Source organism: Natator depressus, chromosome 2 (genome assembly GCF_965152275.1).
Source record: "Natator depressus isolate rNatDep1 chromosome 2, rNatDep2.hap1, whole genome shotgun sequence".
Lineage (NCBI taxonomy): Eukaryota > Metazoa > Chordata > Testudines > Cheloniidae > Natator > Natator depressus.
Genome location: NC_134235.1, coordinates 152,435,637 through 152,457,243, shown reverse-complemented (window position 1 = coordinate 152,457,243; position 21,607 = coordinate 152,435,637). Strand labels below are relative to the sequence as shown.

The following is a 21,607-nucleotide window of genomic DNA, read 5'->3' as shown; positions in this document are numbered from 1 at the left end:
AGGTTGTAGTGGAGATAAGCTCTTTGATGTTGCAGTATTTTCAAGATAAATTTAAAAGTGCCTGAGAGCTGGTCACTGTTTGTTGTTGAATGGGGGAAGTGCATTTGGTGTGTCCTAATTGTAACCTTATCTGGTGCTTCCCTACTTTAAGATTTACAAAAGAATGCTCACTGAGATATGTATGGTTTCAGAGTAGCAGCTGTGTTAGTCTGTATTCGCAAAAAGAAAAGGAGTACTTGTGGCACCTTAGAGACTAACCAATTTATTTGAGCATAAGCTTTCGTGAGCTACAGCATCCGATGAAGTGAGCTGTAGCTCACGAAAGCTTATGCTCCAATAAATTGGTTAGTCTCTAAGGTGCCACAAGTCCTCCTTTTCTTTTTGAGATATGTATGGCTGCAAGGACTTATTCAGGAGTTTCCTTGCTTTCTGTAGATTTGTATGATGCCAGTTCTTCCCGCGTTAGGGGAAACCAAACGTCCCTGGGTGCTGTCCTGGCTAGAGAGTGCTTGAGCACGGCTGAGAGCTTTATTTGCTGGGTGTGCACAATCTCCCGCCCCGCATTGTTCAGCGTGTTCCCCGGGCAGCCTCCAGCCCTGCTCCATCTCTGTCGCCTCCTTACTTAGCTCCGGCGGCCCTGCTCGACTGCCCAGTACCAGCCCCGGCTCTGGCTCCTTTGCCTCACGCTGAAAGCGGAGCGAGCTCCCCGCCTCCGCCCCCTGCCTCGGTCTGTGGCTCTATCGCGTCCACACTCCGCCTGAGCACGAGGCGCCCCCAGCCCCCGCGCGTGCCCTACGGCCAGGCCCACAGCGGCGGGACAGGCTGGCTGGACCCTTGTCCGCGCGCCTGGCCAGCGGGAGGGAGACGCTCCCTTCTGTCACTCACCCCGCCTCGCGCCCCCCGCCCCTCCCACTTGGCCTCGCGCCGAGCCGGTTGTATTCTCCAGACTCTTGTTGTTGTTCGGAATGTCTGCAGCTGCATGGGAGGCGGGGCTGGGAGGCGGGGCGGCCAATCAGGAGGCGCCTGTGTGTCAGTTACATTATATAGTGGCCGCAAGGGCGAGCGAGTCTGAGAAGCGGCGGCGGGGACGACGTGGGGCTGAACCTCGGCGCGAGCGAGCGGGCGGCGCCATGGAGCTAACGGCCCCTCCGCGGCCCTGGGCCTTCCTCTCGCTGGCGGCCGCGGCGCTGCTGCTCCCGGGGGCGGCGGGTGAGTAACAGGGCTGGGCGGCGGCTCCGCGGGTCCCCGCCGGCTCCTTTCAACAACATGGCGCAGGGGCCGGTCGGGCGGAGCCCGCAGCCCGCCTGCCTGCCTTTGTTGGCCGAGCCCGGCGGCTCCGCGTCCGCGCAGAGCAGACGCGAGGAGCCCGTGATGCTGATGAGGAACTGCCGGGCCGGGCCGGGCCGATCGCGGGGGGCGGGGCGCGGAGAGGGGAGCGCAGCGGCTCCTCCCTCCGCTGTCCGGGAGCAGGGTGAAGAGGGCACCCAGCGCGCGCCGGCGGCCGCCCCCTTCCGGCTGCTGCACCCGCAGCCTCGTAACGCGCTGGCTGCGCCCCGGGGCAGCCCCGCGAGCTCGTTCTGCGCTTCACGTCACCCTGGCCCGCCGCCGCGCAGAGGAGCTGGCTGCCCCCAGCGTCCCCGCTCCCGGCCGATGGGGTCTGGCGAGCCCGGGGGTGCCGGACCCGGCTTTCTTTTTCCGCAGGTGGGAACCGGCTCGGCTGTGACCGCGCTGGCAACTTCCCTGGGGCGGGCAACATTCGCTCTCGTTCCCTACTAGTGCTGTGGGGTTTGGGTGCTGGAGCAGACCCTTTGACCCTGATCTAGAGACTTGGGCTAGTTGGATAACATGTCTTTTTCCTGAGAACTTCCGCCTCTAGTCCGAGGTGTCCCGCCTTTGTAACCGAAACGTGGAAAATCCATTATGCTGCAGGCTTATTGTCCCAATGTAACTATTTCAGTGTGATTTACAAATGTGGAACTACATGTTGAATGGACCAGCTAGGTAAGGTAAAAACACTTCTTTTTTTTCTTGAGTCTCCTGAAGTAAGGCTTGTTCTAGCTCAGTTAGGCATCGGCTTGCAATACGCTGGTGGTATGTGCTCATGCATACCAGATATGTGATCAGATCTGGCTTGGGTGATTGGTTAGGTTAATGCTGTTTAAGTTGCAAATCTGTGCTTTGTACTTAAGCACCTTAATTTTGTACCCACAGGGTACAAAATACACATTTTATAAATAAGTACAGCATACTAAAATGTTTACCTGGCTCTTTGGGCACACTCTCTCTCCCCCAGCAGACTCCTGCTGTAGATCTGATGTCAGAACAACATATGTGTTGTGAAGGATATTGCAGAAACTGTTTTGTGATTTTGGGGAACTAAAGACAATAGCAAAATTGTACCTTGAATTCTCCAAATAGCAAAAGTGATATGTTTGGTGGTCGGATTTAGTAAATATCTCATTGATAATAGGTTTCAGTGGTAGCCGTGTTAGTCTGTATCCTCAAAAAAAAAAAAAAAAAAAAAAAGAGGAGTCTACATGTTAAAACAAACATCCATAGACCTGCATATTTAGTTACATAATCTCCATATACCTGCTTTCTGTAACCCAGCAAATTACAATAATGAACACAAAGGGGTGTGGGTGTGTAATCCACATGCATATTTTTTAAATTATTGTACTGAGTTACTTTTTAGGCAAAAAAGCAGTACTTCTAGTATATTATTTGCATTTTTGTAACTTTTGTAACACTTTTTTCTTAAATTGAAACTTGGAAAGTTTCAAGACTTTTTTTTCTTTTGCAATCAGTGTTCCGTGGTATGTAACTTTGAGACCTGCCTTACAGTCTGGGTTTTACCCAATTGTTTATGGTTTCTCTGCAGACGATGGGTAACATCTTAAACTTAACCTTGAGCAGTAATAGTCAGTGTAATTTGCATTCTGCCTAAAGTTGTCTTGCACAATGAGGACAAGTTATTTTGAGGAAAATGAAGGTTTTGTGACATGGAAGCAACGAAGAAAGCATGAAGTTAAATACCTTGTTGCTTCTGGCTTTCTTGGACGGACACAGCAGCTTTTGAGCAACTTAATCTTTATAACTGTGCCTGTTTCAAGTTTGTATTATGTAGAAAATAATTCATATCTGCTAGAAAATATTTACTGAAAGAGAGCCAACTTTGAGCTCTGAACCTTTCCCTGGGCATACAGGTTGATAGTCACTTAAGCACTTCTGTTTTAGCTGAGCCATTAAGTGGTAGTATAAAAAATGGGATCTTTCTAAGTCACCGGCTTCATTAATGTGTGCTGAATGACCAAGAAAAGATAGTGATGATAGAAAACATTTGTATGTATGCTTTCTGATCATTTGCAGAGAAGGTACAATTTTCAGAGTTAATCTGCCTATGATGTAATGTTTATGGAGGTCCCCCATAATGACACTCTAGTCCCATACAAGTACTAAACTTAAGAATTGAACCCTGTGTCTATTTTGTACTAATCTGGTTTTCAAACTTTGGGCCAGCACTTAGACTATATCTACATTATGCACCTTGCAATGGTGTGGCTGCAGTAGTCACTGTCACCTGGAGAGAACTCTCCTGATGACAAAATAAAATCACCCTGAATGAGGGGCGGCGCGGGAGAGTGTCTCCCACTGTTGAAGTGCTGTCCACACCAGTGCTTTTTGTCAAAAGTTTGGTCATTCGGGGGTATTTTTCACATCTCTTGGGGACAAAAGTATTAACGACAAAAGTGCAGTGTAGACATAGCCTTAGTTGAGATCATCTTGGTCTTGACATACATTAATAGAAATATTCCTGTAAAAGAAGTTGTTTTCCAACTCTTTTCTTTTCAGTGCTGCATGGACCTAATCTAGGAACCACACATAGCGGTTAAGTGAATTATCATTTTCTTGTTTGAAATAAAACTGGTAAAGATAAGTGGTGGTTTTTTTTTTTAAAGATGTGATAGCAGAACATACAAATTCATGTTACTAAAACTGATCTCTCCCATTAGAGAGCTTATTTGGTATGGTGGGGGGAAACCTGTGTTAGTGTGGGGAAGCAGATGGAAGAGTATGAGTGTGTTGAATTTTTAAATTAATTTTAAATCTTTTTTTAAAGACACCTTGCTATTGCTTTCTTTCATAAAGGCAATCAAAGAAACTTAACAGAACTAAGGGTGTCTGTTTTTAAAGTTTAACTTTCTTCTGGTTCACAAAAATACAGATGAAAACAGAATAATTTTACATGTAAGATATCAAGTTAAAATGTGATCTGAGGTCTTGTTTTTTCTCTGGTGTGAATGCTTTCTCGTGAGTAGTTAATTTTGAAGTCGGATGACCCATTTCTGGGCATTGGCACTGCAAAGAGAACCATGTTTATTCCTCTTTAGTTGGAACCCTCTGAGTGACTTCTTATAACTTGTTAACATTTACAATTAGTGGCTCAATAAATTAGTTCTATTCTGTACTGATTCTATAGGCGAAATGCTCTTTCTGTGGAAGTTTTGGCTGAGAAAGGAGTATAAAATGGGTCACATTATGAAAGTTGTTCTGTGTATGATATACCTAGGGCTGTCAATTAGACACTTTATGACCTTCAGTAAGTCATTTTTCATAAGTTATAAATACCCTGATTTCTGTGGGAGCTCTACTTTATTTAAAAAAAAAGACCAATACTTCCCCCAAAGAGTTCACCACTTAAACACTGTTGCAGCTCATATTGGCTGTCGTCATTTGCACATACCTCATGTTTTCATCTTGCATATTTTATTTATAAAACTTATTAATTCCCTTCCCTATTCTACTTTTACCTCTTAAAAATTATTGCCCTCGATAACCTTTTATTCCTTCTCCAATTAAGAATTTTTCTTAGTGTAATTTTGCTACATTCTTCTTTCCTTTAGACACCATGGCTGTCTTTCCTTTTCTCCCTCATGTTCTCAATTCCTGGCAGAACTAAAAATCCAGATTAGTGGCCTGGCTCAGAGCGGCATTCTCTATTTCCGCCCGCTCCCGCTCCTCCTCTGCTGTGGCTGCCTGTACTGCGGCCACAGAGAGGGAAGAAGCCTGGGTGCTAGCAGTCAAAGCCTGTGCCTTCCACACATCCCTTTCCTTCTCCAACTCATTACATCGGTCCTTGAGTGAATCTGTTTCAGTGGTGAGCTGACTCTTTGCTGCCTGCTGTCGCCAGCCTGCTTGCCACAGCAGCCAGGCAGCTGCATGATCCAGTCCCGCCTTATTGGGACTGTTTATAAGTACATATTTATCCAACATGAGCTCTAGTTCAGGAATTGTACTCCCCAGGTGGAACCGCCCCTGGCATCAAGGGTTCTGCCCCTTTCTTTTGGAGCCATTCTACCAACACCCGGACGGTGGTGCCGCTCCCCGAGGGGGGTTTATTCTTGCTCGGGCTGCTTTGCCTTTTCCATTCCCTTGCCTCACAGTGGCATACTTAGTAATGGCGTCCTTTTCTCCCTGCAGTGGGTTGCTAGCCTACCACCTTTTACACAGGCTCGAGCAGGACCTGCTCAAAAAGCTATTGGGGGCACCAGGGGATTTGCACCTAATTCTTTCCCTTGCCCTACACAACAGTGGCGTCCTTTTCTCCCTGCAGTGGGTTGCTAGCCTACCACCTTTTCATGCAGGCTCGAGCCAGACCCATCCAAGAGACTACAAGGGGGCACCAGGGGACCCCTACTCTTGAGTCAAATCCTCCACTAAGCTACCAGCATTCTCCACCATTAATGTTACCCGAAATTGGGCCAGCTAGTAAGCTTAGGGAGGACTAATGACCCACCAAAGTTTGGCAGAAAGCCACACATTTATTATTCTGATAGCTAAGCTCAAAAGGGGCGGGGGGTCACACTCGCATACTCAGTGTAGTAGGAGCAGCAGTGGTCTGTATGACTGTGCTATGTATAATCTCTGCGCTCAAAAGGTCTGTTACACTCTCCCCCTCCCCTTTTGTCTCTTCTCCCTCTTTGAATACTTGTGAAGTGGCTTTCCCCCTCCCTCCTGGAATGCTTGTGGGATGAATGGGCTGCTTCAGAGGAGCTCCAAGGTAGAAAAAGGTGTCTGGGACTCTAATTAGGCAGTGATCACACACCCAATGCATGGACACTGCCTGAGGTGGAGTGTGACCAACCAGATGTGGCCAAGTCATCTCTAATCGCAGGCCATGAGGAGCAGTTCCTTAAAAGGGGAAGTGGCCATGTCCTCAAGAGTGCACTCATAAGCTTGTACCTCCCTTGAAGGCCCTTCACTCGGACTGCCTGGCCAGTGGTCCGCTGCGTTGTATTCCGTCATGCCTTGGGAAGACTTACTTTCATCACACCATCCATTGCTGTGCTGTGGAACACTTACCTTGAAGGATCCTGACATCTCCAATGTTGTGCCTGTCCTGGGAGTGTGAGTATGCGAGTGAGAGTGTGGAACCCCCCCCCCTTCTTTTAAGCTTAGCTATCAGAATAATAAATGTGCTGCTTTCTGCCAAACTCTGGTGGGTCATTAGTCCTCCCTAAGCTTACTAGCTGGCCCAATTTCGGGTGACAGCAGTATTTTTCCCTTAGCGGTACATGACCGGGTATCACTTGCCTTACGTACTGTACACAGGCATAAAGGGTGGAGCTGCCTCCAACACCCCCACCCTCCCACTTGGTTCCTTTCTATTGCCTGTGCAAGTCTCTTCTCTATCTCATTATAGTTATTATAGTTTGTACCCATTGGTGTAGAGTAGTTTAGTTTTTAGCTTAGCTGAGCGTTGTTTTTTGTTTTTTGTTTTTTTTTTTCAAATAATGGTTTTTGACATTGCCTCCAGATGCTGGTGTTGGTGCTGGAGTTATGCCTCATTCTCTAGGCTTCAGACGCTTGTGGCAAGCCAATGCCAGTTAGTGACACACACCTCAGCTGCTTTACATGCTTGGGAGAGCCTCACAATACGGACAGGTGCAGTTAGCTGTAAAAGGTTAAAGTCCCAATCCAAAAAGAACAGGGCACTTAGACTGAAGTACGGGCTATTGGAATCATGCTCCTTCCTCCATCAGAGCCACCCCCTTCAGCCTGGGTATGGAGCAGCTTTGTATCAGTCAGTAGTGCTCTTCCAGCTATGGCTGTCTCAGGATGGACGGATGGATTTCATTCATGTCAAAGAGGTACTGCATGTCATCTAAGGACTCAATAGCAGTCACCTGAAGATCGGATGCTCTACCAAGGACTTGGAGCTATGCTCAGAAAGGGGGCACTCCCCAGAACGAGCCTCAAAATGGGGAAGTCCACTGACTGCAGAGCCCAGTTCAGGCCTGTTGAGACCAGGCACTTTGGGAGTTGCTTCACTGTTGTTGCCTAAGGTCCTGGTCCCACAAAATCAGAATGACTTCCCAATGTTTTCTGCTCCTGAGGGGTTTGTGGCTATGAGAGAGTGGTTATATCTCTTGGTACTGCCTTTCCCTGCAATTCACGTTTCTTGCCTGGCAACAGCACTGAAGGTACCAACACTCACAGCTTCACCTCTGCACCATGGGGGACTACTGGATTTGACAATTAGCGTATTGATTAAAATGGTGCTGTCTAGGGGAAAGTGACAGATGATCTCACTGGTATCTCCTTTTCCAGAATCTGAGCCTGCTTCTCTGGTATTGATGAGGATAGCACATCCAGGGTCTGAAGGAGTGGATTCTTCGGATTTTGAAGTGTGTTCATGTGTGTCAGCCTGGATACATCCAGCAGCCTGTGTGCAGTGCCTGCCCACCTGATTTCAGCCTCAGTTCCAGCGTGGAGCATACCACAAAGACCCTTGGTCTGCTCACATTTGGACCAGGGTCATATCAGTGGCCTTTTTGGAAGCTATCGGGGTTCCCCTCTCAATCAAGAGCACCCCACATCCTTCCCAACCTACTTTCTCTGCTGGTTGTTAAGAATGTCAGTGCCATAAGCAGTTCACCCTCAGTAGTGGGCTTGGCACCCACAGCGATAGGACCCTTCTCTCAAACTATCCTGCGAAGTGTTGCAATAGGATCATCCCCAAGAGCCGTTGGCATCCTCCTCCTCGTCTCTGAGGAGGCTGTCATGGCAGAGCCTATTTCCCCACCCCCAAAGCCCAACAGAAGTTGTTGTGACACATGACTTTGGCTCTGGACACTTGTCCAGAGCAAGTCCAGGAAAAGTTCAACAGGCTTGTGGACACTTTAATATTAGTGCCTCCATCAAGGAGAGCTCTGTCAAGGTTATTCTAGAGTCTACTAAGGTTTTATGGCAGACTCTATCATCTCTGCCACCTAGTGCAAAAAGAGCAGAAAGAAGGTATTATATCCCCTCTTAGCAGTTCAAACTTCTTTTTCTCCCAACAGTCCCCCTCTGTGCTTTCTGGTAGTATCTGCCGCTAATGAAAGGGAGCTGCATTGACTCCAACAAACAAAAGGAGGCTAAGAAACTAGACTCTTTGGAAGGAAGCTTTATTCCACAGGAGGGTAATAGCTTCATATTGCAAACCAACAAGCTCTGCCCAGTTTTACCCTGTGATATGCAATTTTGAAGTTTGACAAGCTTCTAGATGAGACAAAACAAGAATTTCAGGCAATGGTGGAGGAGGGCAAGTTAATTTCCAGAACAGCTCTGCAGGCTGATCTAGATGCAACTGACTCCTCAGCCTTCTCTCCTCTCAGTTTTTAGCGGGGGAGGGATAGCTCAGTGGTTTGAGCATTGGCCTGCTAAACCCAGGGTTGTGAGTTCAATCCTTGAGGGGGGCCATTTAGAGATTTGGGGCAAAAATTGGGGATTGGTCCTGCCTTTGAGCAGGGGGTTTGACTAGATGACCTCCTGAGGTCCTTTCCAACCCTGATATTCTATAACTTTGCAGCTCGCTGCATGGCCTCTTCCTTTATTCTGCGACAGTCGTCATGGTTGCAGTCCTCTGGTCTTCACCCAAAGGTTCAACAGACAATCCAGGACCTCACCTTTGAGGCCGTCACTCTCTTTTCCAGAAAGAGTGATGAGGATCTGCAATATCTCAAGGACGCAGAGCAATGCTGAAGTCCCTGGGAATTTATATTCTGGTGGCAAAGTCCTTCCATCCACATCAGACCTAGCCATTTCTGGAGATTGTACCTTGAATCCAGGACCTGTCAAGGAGGGAAGAGTACACGTTACAAAACATATCCACCATCACCTTTCACTCCTGCAGCTGCCAGTACATTGAGGCAGGCTGCATCCTCCAAGCACGCATTTTGATGGTTTAGTCAAGGACAGAGTACCAGTTTAAGAATACCGTACAATTGTTAAAATTAAGAAAGGTACCATCTTTTCCTTCCTTGATTATTTTTATCTGCCCCCTTTTCCCACCCCACCCCCCCAAAACACTATCCTGTTTCCTTTGTACTTGGGCCCATATCACTGGATGCATGGAGTTCTAAAGATCGTTGAAGTGGGTTACAACCTTCTATTTCCCCCTACCTCTTTCCCTGTTCCTCTTCAGGGACATCTTTCACAATGCCAAGTTACGCGAGATACAGTCACTTCTTGTAGGGGCTATAGAAGAGGTCCCTCTGTTGCTCAGGGGAAAGGGTTTTTACTACTGATGCTTCTGGATCCTGAAAACAAAGGGGAGGGGGGGTCTCAGGCTATTTTAGATCTGAGTGAGTTAAACAAATTCCTAAAGAAACTGAAATTCTGAATGATCACTCTACCTTTCATTATTCCTCAGTCAGCAGCTGCCACTCTCCAACTGCCCAGCTCTGAAGGCAGCAGCGCAGAAGTAAGGGTGGCAATACTATACCATACCACTCTCCCTTCTGCGCTGCTGCTGGCAGGGCACTGCCTTCAAAGCTGGGTGCCCAGCCAACAGCAGCTACTCTCCAGCTGCCCAGCTCTGAAGGCAGCGCAGAAGTAAGGGTGGAAATACTATGCCCCCTCCTCCCCCGCAAATAACCTTGTGACCTCCTGCAACTCCCTAATTGAGTCAGGATCCCCAATTTGAGAAATGCTGGTCTCCCCTGTTAAACCTGTATGGTATAGGGTAAAAGCACACAATAAGACCAGATTTCATAGGGGGAGACTAGATTTCACGGTCTGGGATGCGTTTTTCATGGCTGTGAATTTGATAGGTCCCTACTCATGGAGCTTGAATCTAGTCTTAGCCAAGCTGATGATTCCCCTTTGAGCATCTGGTGATATGCTCCATATTGCACTTTTCTGTGAAGGTGGCGTTTTTGGTGGCTGTCATGTCGGTCAGAAGAGTGGGGACTTGAGGGTGCTTGGTGTCAGATTCTCTGTATACAGTTTTCTACACTAAGTTTACCTTCATCTTCACACAAGGCTTCTAACTAAGGAGGCTTCCAGTTTTCATATTAACTAATGAGGCTTGTGAAGAAGCTCAGTGAAGGTGAGGAGAGGTTTCATATTTTAAATGTTTTTAAGCTTTCTTTTAATCTAGACTGGAATTAAGCCTTTTGGGTCTTTGACACGGCTGTTCATCATTTTTGCGCACACAATGAAAGGCTGTCCATTATTCACTCAGAGGATCTCATCTTGACTATCCAGTTGTATTTGGTTATGTTATCAGTTGGCTAACATGATGCATCTGGATAGAGCATTGGGTCATTTGACTAGGTCCTAAGAAGATTCTGTGGCCTTTCTGGATTACTTTCCCATATTAGACATTTGCAGAATGGCATCCTGATCATTAGTCGTATGTTTTGCCTCGTTGTATGCAATCTCTGTGGTCTAGAGATTTTGCCAGTTTTGGACGAGTGTTCCTCCAGTCCCGGTTCTAATAGATTCCAAGCCCACCTCCAGTTTGGATTACTTGTGAGTCACCTACAGTAGAATGAGAATGTGCAATCGTTCACAAAAGAAGAAACTGTTACTAACCTTTTTGTAACTGTTGCTCTTCGAAGTGTGTTTCACATGTCCATTCTATGATTCGCTTTTCTTCCCTCTTTCTATCAGCATCTTTCTGGAAGGAACTGAGGTGGGTCAGGAGTGGCTCTACCCTTTATGTATGTATGTATGCATGCATGAGGCAGTGGAGGGTGCTTGTGCTGCCCCGATAGATACCACTATATGGGGGGAGAACTCTCCAACTGTGCACTGAAGCACACATACACCTACAGAGGAATGGAGGCATGCAACACATCTCAAAGAACCGCGGTTATGGAAAGGTTAGTAACAGTTCCTTGCGTCTCCTTGGTCTATCCTAAACAAATCAAATCATTTAAACTCCTTAGCATTTACACCCTTTTTATATTTTTAGACCTTGTTCTTGGTTTCTTGTTTTCCAAGTTGTATATATTTAGAGCCAGATCTTCTCATCCTATGGTGAAATGTACAAGCAGAGATAAAGGGAGAGGAAAATTCTAAGGCAATCTGAACAGAATTCTTACCATACTGTAAGCCTTCCATTAGATTGAGCTGCAGGGCTAACCCCCATGGATTTCAGGGCATCCTCCAATTCACCTCTTTCCTACCATAGGGCCTCCCTTGTCCATGTCCTTTTAAAGTGGGATTCCCTACGTTGGAAGAAGTTTGGAGGAAAAGGTAATGCCCACTCTGTATTACCATTCCTTTAAAATCTCTAGGGCTTGGTGGGGAGGCAGGCAGGGAGAGAAGGGAACACTGCTCCATCTACTTCTCCCTTGATCTTCCCCTACCACCAAAAGTTCTTTGTTGTTCAGGGAAAGATGGGAACACTGCCATGGAAGCATCCAACATCCCTCCATGGAGGCGGGATGAGATCCATGGGCAGAGGGTAGGATTGGGTCCTTTAGTTATTCTAATCTTCTTGAATGAACAATCCCTCCAGTCCTGTAATTTTTAATGCACTTATTTTAATTTTTTCATATTTTACACTTCATAGTTACACTTTAATTCTTTTTCATATTTTACACAAATGGTACTGTGAGTGTACCATTTGAAGACAAGTGAGACTTCAAGGCACAGTGCTGAAGTTTTTTCTAGTTGTCTTATCACCTCTGGTTATCCCTGCACTTCATTACTACTTTGGTGTGTCTTCTACCCTTTGGATTTTGTCCATGAATGTTTTAAGCTTTCACTTGTACTAACTGGTGTAATTAAGACAACTGCATGTTTCATTAAAGGTGTGCTTGCAAGCAAAGATCCTTTGCTTTTGTCCTTCATTGTGTCTTTATACGGATGGCATCGAACTTAAACTTTTCTTTACTTTTGAAATAGTACTTTCTCATGTACCTCTATTTGGTGGAGTTCCTTGGCAAGATCTTGGGAGGACCAAAAGAGAAATGTTATCCGAGGAACAAACTTGAACCTGTAGCTTGTGTGCCTGCTCGCTTGTGCTCTCTCACACACTCTCAACAAATAGATGGGGGTGGGATGTTGATATTGAGTTAGCTTCTTTAGTTGATTGTCTTTTGGTCAATAGCACTTTTTTCCTCTAGCCCTTCCATGCATAAAATAGTAAGCTTCCTTCTGAAGGCTCTTGAAAATTTCACAGCCCTGAGTGTCCAAGTTATGCCAACCTAACCCCCAGGTGTGTACATGTGCTTCAGTCAAACTATCCACCATTACATAGTGGGAAAAGGCCTTTTGTCTACACTACTGGTACTACAGCAGCATAGCTGTAGCTGTGCCATTGTAGTGCCTGTACTCTAGATGTGGAAGTTTCCTTCTGTAGCCTGACAACGAGGACCCAGTCTAACTCCCATTAAAGTCAAAAGGAGTGATCCCATTGAGTTAAATGGGAGTTGGATAAGGCCTTTAAAGATCTTCACCCCTTGGGTGGGGAGCGCATAAACTGTTGGGAAATACAATGTGCCTTTAATGCATGACATGTGGCTAACACTTGTGTGGTGGATCTTCCACGCTAACGATGTGCTTTTGTTTCCATTGAAACAAACTGAATGTTGACTTCAGAAGGAGCAGGATTGGGTCCTTAATACTTCAGGTGTTACGTTGTTGTACACATTACAGTGAATTTCAAAATAATTCACCTTTCTATTTTTTAGTAGACTTGCAACACCCATGACCTGAATGTATCTGTGGTGGGTGGGGGTGTGTGTATGTATTGTTCATCTATACATAGTCAAAGTTGAAGCAAGCTTCCTGTTATAATCCTCTTTCCCACTCCCTTATTGTGTTAGCCTATTAAGAGGCATCATATTTGCATTTTGTGTTATGATGCAGTACATAGCTTCGAAAAGTGGCATCAGGGAAAATGTTTCTGCCACTTACTTTTTGACAGTTTCATAGTTCTAACATTGCTTAACATGACTACCGCAACCTCTTTCCTTTTAATACAGCATTACAGTGTTTTTGCCATCTCTGTACAAAAGACAACTTTACATGTGTGACGGATGGGCTCTGCTTTGCCTCAGTAACACGGACTCCAGACAGACTCATACACAATAGCATGTGCATAGCAGAAGTTGATCTGATTCCACGAGACAGGCCATTTGTTTGTGCCCTCTCGTCAAAGGATGGAGTTGTTACTGCGCCTTACTGCTGTGTCACAGACTACTGCAATAAAATAGAACTTCAAATTCCAACACCAGGTAAAGATTTTTGTTTTTTAAAGTAATTTTAAAGTAATTTTTAAAGTAAAATCAATGAAGCTCATTATAAAGGTTAAGGAAACTAAACTGAGTACAAGTAAACATGAAGGAGGGAAAACCAGAACAGAAAACGTGGAAATGGCAGAAGTGCTAAATGACTTCTTTGTTTCAGTTATCACCAAAAAGCTTAGTAATGATTGAAAGTCTAACATAGTAAATGCCAGTGAAAATGAGGTAGGATCAGAGGCTGAAGTAGGGAAAGAACAACTTAAAAATTACTTAGACAAGTTAGATGCCTTGAAGTCACTACGACCTGGTGAAATACACCCTAGAATACTCAAGGAGCTGACTGAGATATCTGAGCCACTAGCGATTTATCTTTGAAAAGTCATGGAAGATGGGAGAGATTCCAGAAGACTGAAAAGGAGCAAATATAGTGCCTATCTATAAAAAGGGAAATAAGGACAACTGGGGAATTACAGACCAGTCAGCTTAACTTCAATACCTGGAAGATAATGGAGCAATCAGTTTGTAAACACCTTGAAGAGAAGGTAATAAGTAACAGCATGGATTTGGCAAGAACAAATGGTGTCAAACCTGATAGCTTTCTTAGACGGGGTAACAAGCCTTGTGGATGGGGGAGGGAAGTGGTAGATGTGAGATATCGTGACTTTAGTAAGGCTCTAGCATGACCTCATAAACTAGGGAAATACAATCTAGATCAGGGGTCTCAAACTCAAATGACCACGAGGGCCACATGAGGACTAGTACGTTGGCCCGAGGGCTGTATTACTGAAACCCTCCCCTTCCTGCCCCCGCCCCCATTCCAACTTCCCCACGGGCTGTAGTTTGCCCACTCCTGGCCCGGAGGTAGGTGGGGAGGGGGAGCTTGGCGGGCCACAGGAAATAGCCCCGCAGGCCATGTGTTTGAGACCCCTGATCTAGATGGAGTTACTATAAGGTGGATGCTTAACTAGTTTGAAAATCATTCCCAGAGTAATCATCAGTGCTTCAGAATTTAGCTGGAAGGGCATAGCAAGTGGGGTCCTGCAGGGATCAATTCTGGGTCTTCATCAATTAGAGTACACTTACAAAGTTTGCGGATGATTCCAAGCTGGGAGAGGTTGCAAGTGCTTTGGAGGATAAGATTAAAATTCAAAATGATCTGGAGAAATTGTCTGAACAAATAGGATGAAATTCAATAGGGGCAAATGCAAAGTACTCCACTTAGGAATGAGTAAACAGTTGCACGCACACAAAATGGGAAATGACTGCCTAAGAAAGAGTACTGCAGAAAGGATCTGGGGGTCATAGCGGATCACAAACTAAATGAGTCAACTGTGTGATGCTGTTGCAAAAAAAGCAAACATCATTCTGGGATGTAGTAGCAGGAGTGTTGTAAGCAAGACATGAGAAGTGATTCTTCTGCTCTACTCCGTGCTGATTAGGCCTCAACTGGAGTATTATGTCCAGTTCTGGGTGCCCCATTTCAATAAAGATGTGGCCAAATTGGAGAAAGTCCAGAGAAAAGCAATAAAAAGATCAAAGGTCTAGAAAATATGACCAATATGGGAAGATTGGGGGGGGGGGGGGAATTGGGTTATTTTAATCTGGAGAGGAAAAGACTGAGAGGGGACATAAGTTTTCAAGTACATAAAAGATTGTTAAAAAGGAGGAGAAGGAAAAAAAATTGTTCTCCTTAACCTCTGAGGACAGGACAAGAAGCAATGGGCTTAAATTGCAAAAAGGGTGGTTTAGTTAAACACTGGAATAGAATAATTTACATAGGAAGGTTGTGGAATCTCCGTCACTGGAGATTTTTTAAGAGCTGTCCAGGATGATCTAGATCAGTGCTACTCAAAGTGGTGGTCCGTGGACCGGTGCCGGTCCGCGACCCATCAGCTGCTGGTCTGCATGCACATTGGGGGGGGGGGGGGGAATTGCCGGTCCCCCACATCAGAGAGCTTGAGAAGCACTGGTCTAGATACTACTTAGTCCTGCCGTGAGTGCAAGGGGCTGGACTAGATGACCTCTTGAAGTCCGTTCCAGAACTATGATTCTGAGGGCAGACCAGGGCATCCATCAGACTTCCTAAATATTATTTTGAAGGTGTATATCAAGAAATAAACCACTAAGTACAGAATAGTACCCAAGAAGTCTCTTGCGTCATAATGCTTTATGGCTTGCATCGAATGTGTATAAATCTCTCACTTCCCTGTACTTTAATGTATGTAGCTTCAGTCTCCATAATATATACCAATGACTCTCAAAGAGCTGAGTTAAGACTGTGTTTACTGAAATAAAATGCATTAAAAGAATTCTTCAAAGACCATTATCTGATGCAATATATTGCTACAAATACTAAAAAATGAACCCTTTGTTAAAAACATATTTGCTATTACAAAATAGTAACATTACTTTTCTTTCTTTTTACCTCCATTTTTTAGGTCCTACTTCTGGAGAATCATCTTCTAATCTGGGACCTGTGGAACTGGCAGCTATCATTGCTGGACCAGTCTGTTTTGTTTGCATTTCATTAATGTTGATTCTGTATATCTGCCATAATCGTACTGTCATTCATCATCGTGTACCAAGTGAAGAAGATCCCTCATTGGATCGCCCTTTTATATCAGAAGGAACTACTTTAAAAGATTTAATTTATGATATGACTACATCTGGCTCTGGGTCAGGTAATTTATTTCTAATACTTGTAAATCTGTTGATGAAAGTCCTTGCTTCATGTGACTGAGGCCTAGTCTAAACTTAACCTAGATCAACCTAGCTACGTCTCTCATCTGTGAAAAAATTTGCACCTTGAGCACTGTAGTTAAGTTGACCTAACTCCCAGTGCAGCTGCTGCTAGATGGATGGAAAAATGATTTGGGCTCTTCCTCTTGGAGAGGTGAGTTAACTATATCAAGGTGGGGGGACCCCTTCAGTTAATATAGGAAGTGTCTCTGCTATGGCGTTATAGTGATGCCACCTGTAGCTATGCTGCTTAACAGCTGTAGCATAGATATGACCTAAATCCTTAAACTCTAGTAAAATCTCCAGTTGAAAACTTTCAAATGTGATCTATGTATTTCTACATGAGAAATGAGTAAGAGCACTTTTTTACAGGTTTGAATAGGAGTAATTTGGAATAAATCTACCATAATTAGTTTTAGCATTTCATTTGTTTAAGGGTTAATATTTTTTAACTTTTTGCTAGGGGAAGAAGCTAGATAGTACTATGAGTTAGTGATGCTATTATGTCTGAATCTCCTGATCAGTTTTTCATTTGACTCAGCATTCAGAAACATTATCAAATAACATCAAGGCAGAGAACATCTTTCTTAGAAAATAGATTTCACTTCTGAATTCTGATGGTGTAAATAGTAACACAACTCAATTTTGAAAAGATTGTTTGATCAGTTGTTGCTGTGAGCATGTTCTGAGGAGCACACTCTCCAGTACCACTTAATATATTTTAGAGTACTTACTACTTGTGAAAGGTGGTGTGTTGACAGCCCTGGGAATGTCTCTTTATGTATAGGATAGGTTTGGCATGGAGGGAAATAGTGCAGAATTTCTGCCTAAGCACTCTTATCAATGTCTCAGCTCTGACTTGAAGGAAGGTTTAATCCCTGCTAAAATGGGTTTATCCCTACTAAGATCCCCTGACTAGGGGATGAGAGTAGTGGTCTATATGCTCATTTAGTCTTAGCCTCTCTACTAACCGCATAGGCAATCCTGTTGGGGTGATGTCTTTGTGATATGGATTGCTTTTTCCATATGTGCTTCTAGAAGAGTAAGGTACCTGATGATATTTGGAACTCACCTCAGCCTTCTGTCGCATTAAATATTTTTAACTGTTTTGTTGGTAGGAACAACTTCACTGTATTTCTGGTCGATTTATAGAAGGGATTAGCGAACTTTTAACACAAACATACCACTCTTGTGTAGAAGAAGTGTTTCTCAAGATAACATTTCAAAATAAAAATTCTGTGCTAATCCACTACTGAGATTTTTTTTAAAAAAATCACTAGTTCAAAGTTCAGCCAGGTCAGTAGAAAAAAATTAGTATCCAGTATCTGTATGAAACGAGAGTCTGATCTATTTCAATATAGTTCAAATAAACATCTCCGCACCCTTTTGGCAGTTCCAGCAGGGGAGGCCAATGTTTGACGGTGAGCATGGAGACTGAATTACTCTTTAATCCTCAGAGGTGCTATGCTCATGTAAGGGTTGAGGCTTCTTATCTAGATAAAGAGGAAATGGGGTTCGCTCTTCACGTGGAAATAACTTCTAAAATGTGCAGTTCTGAAATTATTTAAAACTGTACTGATTGTCAAGTTAAATGGTTTGAAAGTTTACAGGGTGTTGTATGCTTCATGGCATATATAACTGATTTCTTTTGTTTTCAAATGAGGCTGGGAAGAGCCACTGTGTTCCTATACAAAGTCCTGTATTCCACTGTTGGCACTCCAGCAGCGGTTAACGAATGAATGCTATCTCCAAAACTGTGCTTATTCAAAAAAATAGATATTGAGACCAAGATGTGATCCTATGTAAATGATACTTACAATGTGTTGAATTCCTTTTGAAGTGTGTGTGTGTGTGTGTGTCTGGAGGGGTGTCTGCTAAATGAAAAAGGACAGTCGCAGTAAAGAATCCTTTTTCATCTTAGCAGGGATAAACAACAGAGAATGGAAAGCTAGAACTACAACTTTAACTGTAAAATTATTTTAATTGATTAGAAGTTGATTTGATATATCCATGCTCTTTGAAGGTGCCATGTTTAATAATCTATTAAGATTTGCAAGTGTGCCTGTGTATTGTTTTGAGGGTGAATTGATGAGTGGAGCAAGAATAGATGTTTCTGTAAATTACAGATTGCTTCTATGTCCACTCCATATCTGAAGGAACATCTTTTTGTATATGCTCACCTGTGTAACTACTTGAGCTGCAGGGGCAGCCTAGTGTAGCACGGACTTTGGGAGCACTTTTTAATTGCAGCATCAAACCTAGACATTTTTATGATATCATAGAACAAGGCTACAATTACGGGCAAACAGCACATCGTGTTTATAGTGCATATCTCTATCAAATTCTACTAGCTCATCTAGATTTTAACTTTACAAAGATTGCTTGGACTAGGTCACTTAAATCTTTTATTATGCTTAATTCTCATAAGAAATAGTTTAAAATACAAGTCATGGTATAATTGAAAATAGACTCTGTGTGTGTAAAATAAGATATTAAAACACATTCATTTTGACCTTACCCATAAATGTCCAAGGCTAGAAACTTTAGTTCAGTCAAGATGGCTATCAAAAAAAAAACAAAAAAAAACAAACAAAAAAAAACCCCACACCCCCAAACCCTACATTAGTTTGGGTATTGTTGGTTGTGTTAAACTTATTACGTTCTGGAATCTGTGGGCTCAGAAGAACAAAAACTTGTGGAGAGAACCATAAAGATTTTTTTTCTTCCAGTCTCTTGGTCCATGGTATCAATGTTTTAATATGTTGGCGGTTCTATAATTCCAGTTTCTTTGACCGGACTATCCTCCCTCTGTTCTCCTCTTGCTTGCTACTTCCCCACAGCTCTCTCTGGATTGGCAGAGAGTCACTCCATGAAGGCCAATTTTATTTTGACTGTTAATTGGTCTTCCTATAGAGTGACTGTCTACTGATCTGGAACAGCCCTCCCAATTTTTCTTCTGCCTCAGTTACCTTTTTGGGTCTTTTTTCCATGTTGAAAATATTCACTTGGATTTCTGGTGCCATACTTAACTCTTGAAAGACCAGGGACTGGTGCCAGGAGAGAGACTTCCATTTGCTTCTGGGAACAAGAATATACATGAGAGAGCTGCTCAGTGGCTCCCAGCTTTGCATATGGCTCCTCTGATTTCATCCATAAGAACACAGAATTGCCATGCTGAGTCAGACTACTAGAGCATCTAGTCTACTAACCTGAATAAGCAATGGCCAATAGCAGATGGGTGAGGAAGGGGAAAACAAGTCTCCTAACAGGGAAAGCTTCCTAATAACCTCCAACTCTGATTGGTTTATGCCCTAAGTATGAGACGATACCCTTATAGGATATGTAGAATCCCCTAACTTATGTGACTGGATGTTCTCATTGTCCATATACTTTTGTAATCCTCCCTTGACTTTTACTAGGCCATTGACATATTGTGGTAATATCTTGTAGTAATGAATTCCGCTCCTTTAAATGTTTAAACTTGTTGTAGTGCTCTTGTGGTTTGAGAATGGTAACAGGAGCCACCCAGATTTCCTTCTTTTTACTGGTCATAATTTTTTATGCCACTATCCTGTCCCCTTATTATTATGCCTTTGAGCCCGTTTAGTTTAATCTGACCAGTTGACTGTATTTGTGGCCACAATTATCCAGTATTTGAGTGCCTTATAATCTCAAATATACAGTTATGTTGGTTTAAACCTCATTGAAGCTGGTGGGCATAATCACCCCCATTCAGGATAAACGTAAGAAACAATCAAGCTTTTTATAGTAGGAGCCAGTGCTCAAAACAGAGGCCATGCAGGAATGGTCAGAAATCAAGCTATTTAGGTGGTGGGGTTTTGCTGAGGATTCATTTGATTGCAGCTCTGTGTGTGCCAGAGAAACACCACAGAAGTACGGGGGAGGAGGGGAAGCAGAGAAGCCCTGGTAGTGAGACCCTGACAAAGCAGAGCACTTTTTTGGGGTAAAGTGCTGGCAGAGAAGAGGCTTGGAACTGTGAGCAAAGAAATGGTCTCCTTCTCTTTGATTCTTGTTGTATTTAGGGGAAACAGGATAATGCAGTCTTGTTTGTTTACAAAGAAATACCTGGTTCCATCAATTTCTCCTCCTAACGGAAAACGTACAAGATTCCAAAAACTGGCTAAGCGTTCAGTTGAAAAGGGGTCACACTGATGCAAGGTTGGAATCCAGTTTCCCAGGACAGAAACTGCGAGCTGATATCCCTGTTGAACCAAAGTGGAACAAATAATGGCAGTGGTAGCAGAAATCAGATGGCCAAAAGGAAGTTAAACACGAATTGGAAACTTAACAACAACAAAAGGCTGGACACTTTGCCAAAGGTGTTTAAAGTACTATGTGGAAGTTTCTCAGAAAGAGCTGAGAACGAACTTGCAGGCAGAGATGAAATCTCTGGAGGAACAGCTACTGGGTCTGGTCAGATTGGGAAGTCCAAGCCATCTTTAATTCTCCTTGTCTGGAATGGAAAATTGGATTGAGATTACCGAAAGATTTTCCATGAAATGGGGGAGGCCAGGAAAGCTTTGGCCAACTTGGAACTTACTACCAGATGAGCTGCAGCCAAGACTTAAGGAGCTATGAAATAAGTGTCATAGATCACAGTGGAAGGCAGCTACATGGATGTGGAATTGGGCCAGCCAGAGGACTTTGGTAAATAAGACTGGATATCTTCATTTTCTACCTTATTTGTAAGCCACAGATGCTGGGGAGGGGGGCGCGGCTCAGGAGAGGAGAAGACGATGTAAAATAGTGCAAAATCCCCATTATTTGAATTGAAACAATCTTTGATGGGAAAACTCCCTGGGAGGCTTTCTGCCTCAGTTCAACGGCATAGGTCAAACCAGGGCCTGGGAGAACTAACCAAAAAGGAGGTTTCTAGCAGCCAGCTCCAATGGTGCTGCAGAACTTCTCCCAAAAAAGAGGCTGAGTTATCCAGATCTAGTACTAACCCTTGATATGCAGTTCGGAGCCAGCCATCAATCTGAAATGGCCAGTTCACAGCAAAGAGCTAGAAGAAGAGGGAAAAGTGACTCCTCCTGAACTGGCAGAGGACCCACAAACTTGTGTTCCTGTCATATCCAGATGCAATGAGGACTTCCAGGATAAATGGACAGTGGATCAGCTTATAGATGCTCAGCTGGAATTGGACTTGCAGATAAAGATAAGTGAAAGGAGGCCAGAATCATTCCACAGCTGTGGAATTTTCCATGGAACTCAAATCTTGTTCCTTGCATCAGTGTAGCAGAAGCAGCCACTAGTGAGGAAGATGGAAGCTAATTGCTAGGAGCCTATAAGTACTGCTCTCTACTCCGTATGACTGAAAA

General features: G+C 44.0%; 1 protein-coding gene across 3 annotated transcripts in view; it reads left to right on the top strand.

Moving 5' to 3' along the window:
- The first annotated feature begins 1,054 nt into the window (after positions 1–1,054).
- TGFBR1 (transforming growth factor beta receptor 1) overlaps positions 1,055–21,607 on the top strand; it is a 71,225-nt gene continuing 50,672 nt past the window's right edge. The window contains exons 1-3 of one of the 3 annotated variants that reach the window (XM_074945140.1): positions 1,055–1,209; positions 13,266–13,517; positions 15,965–16,207. In XM_074945140.1, the coding sequence (XP_074801241.1) occupies positions 1,131–1,209; positions 13,266–13,517; positions 15,965–16,207 (574 nt within the window). In that variant the 5' untranslated portion in view covers positions 1,055–1,130. Of the gene's footprint in view, positions 1,210–1,763; positions 2,002–11,512; positions 11,530–13,265; positions 13,518–15,964; positions 16,208–21,607 lie in introns of those variants that run through there. The other 2 variants (XM_074945141.1, XM_074945142.1) reach the window with 2 other exon arrangements.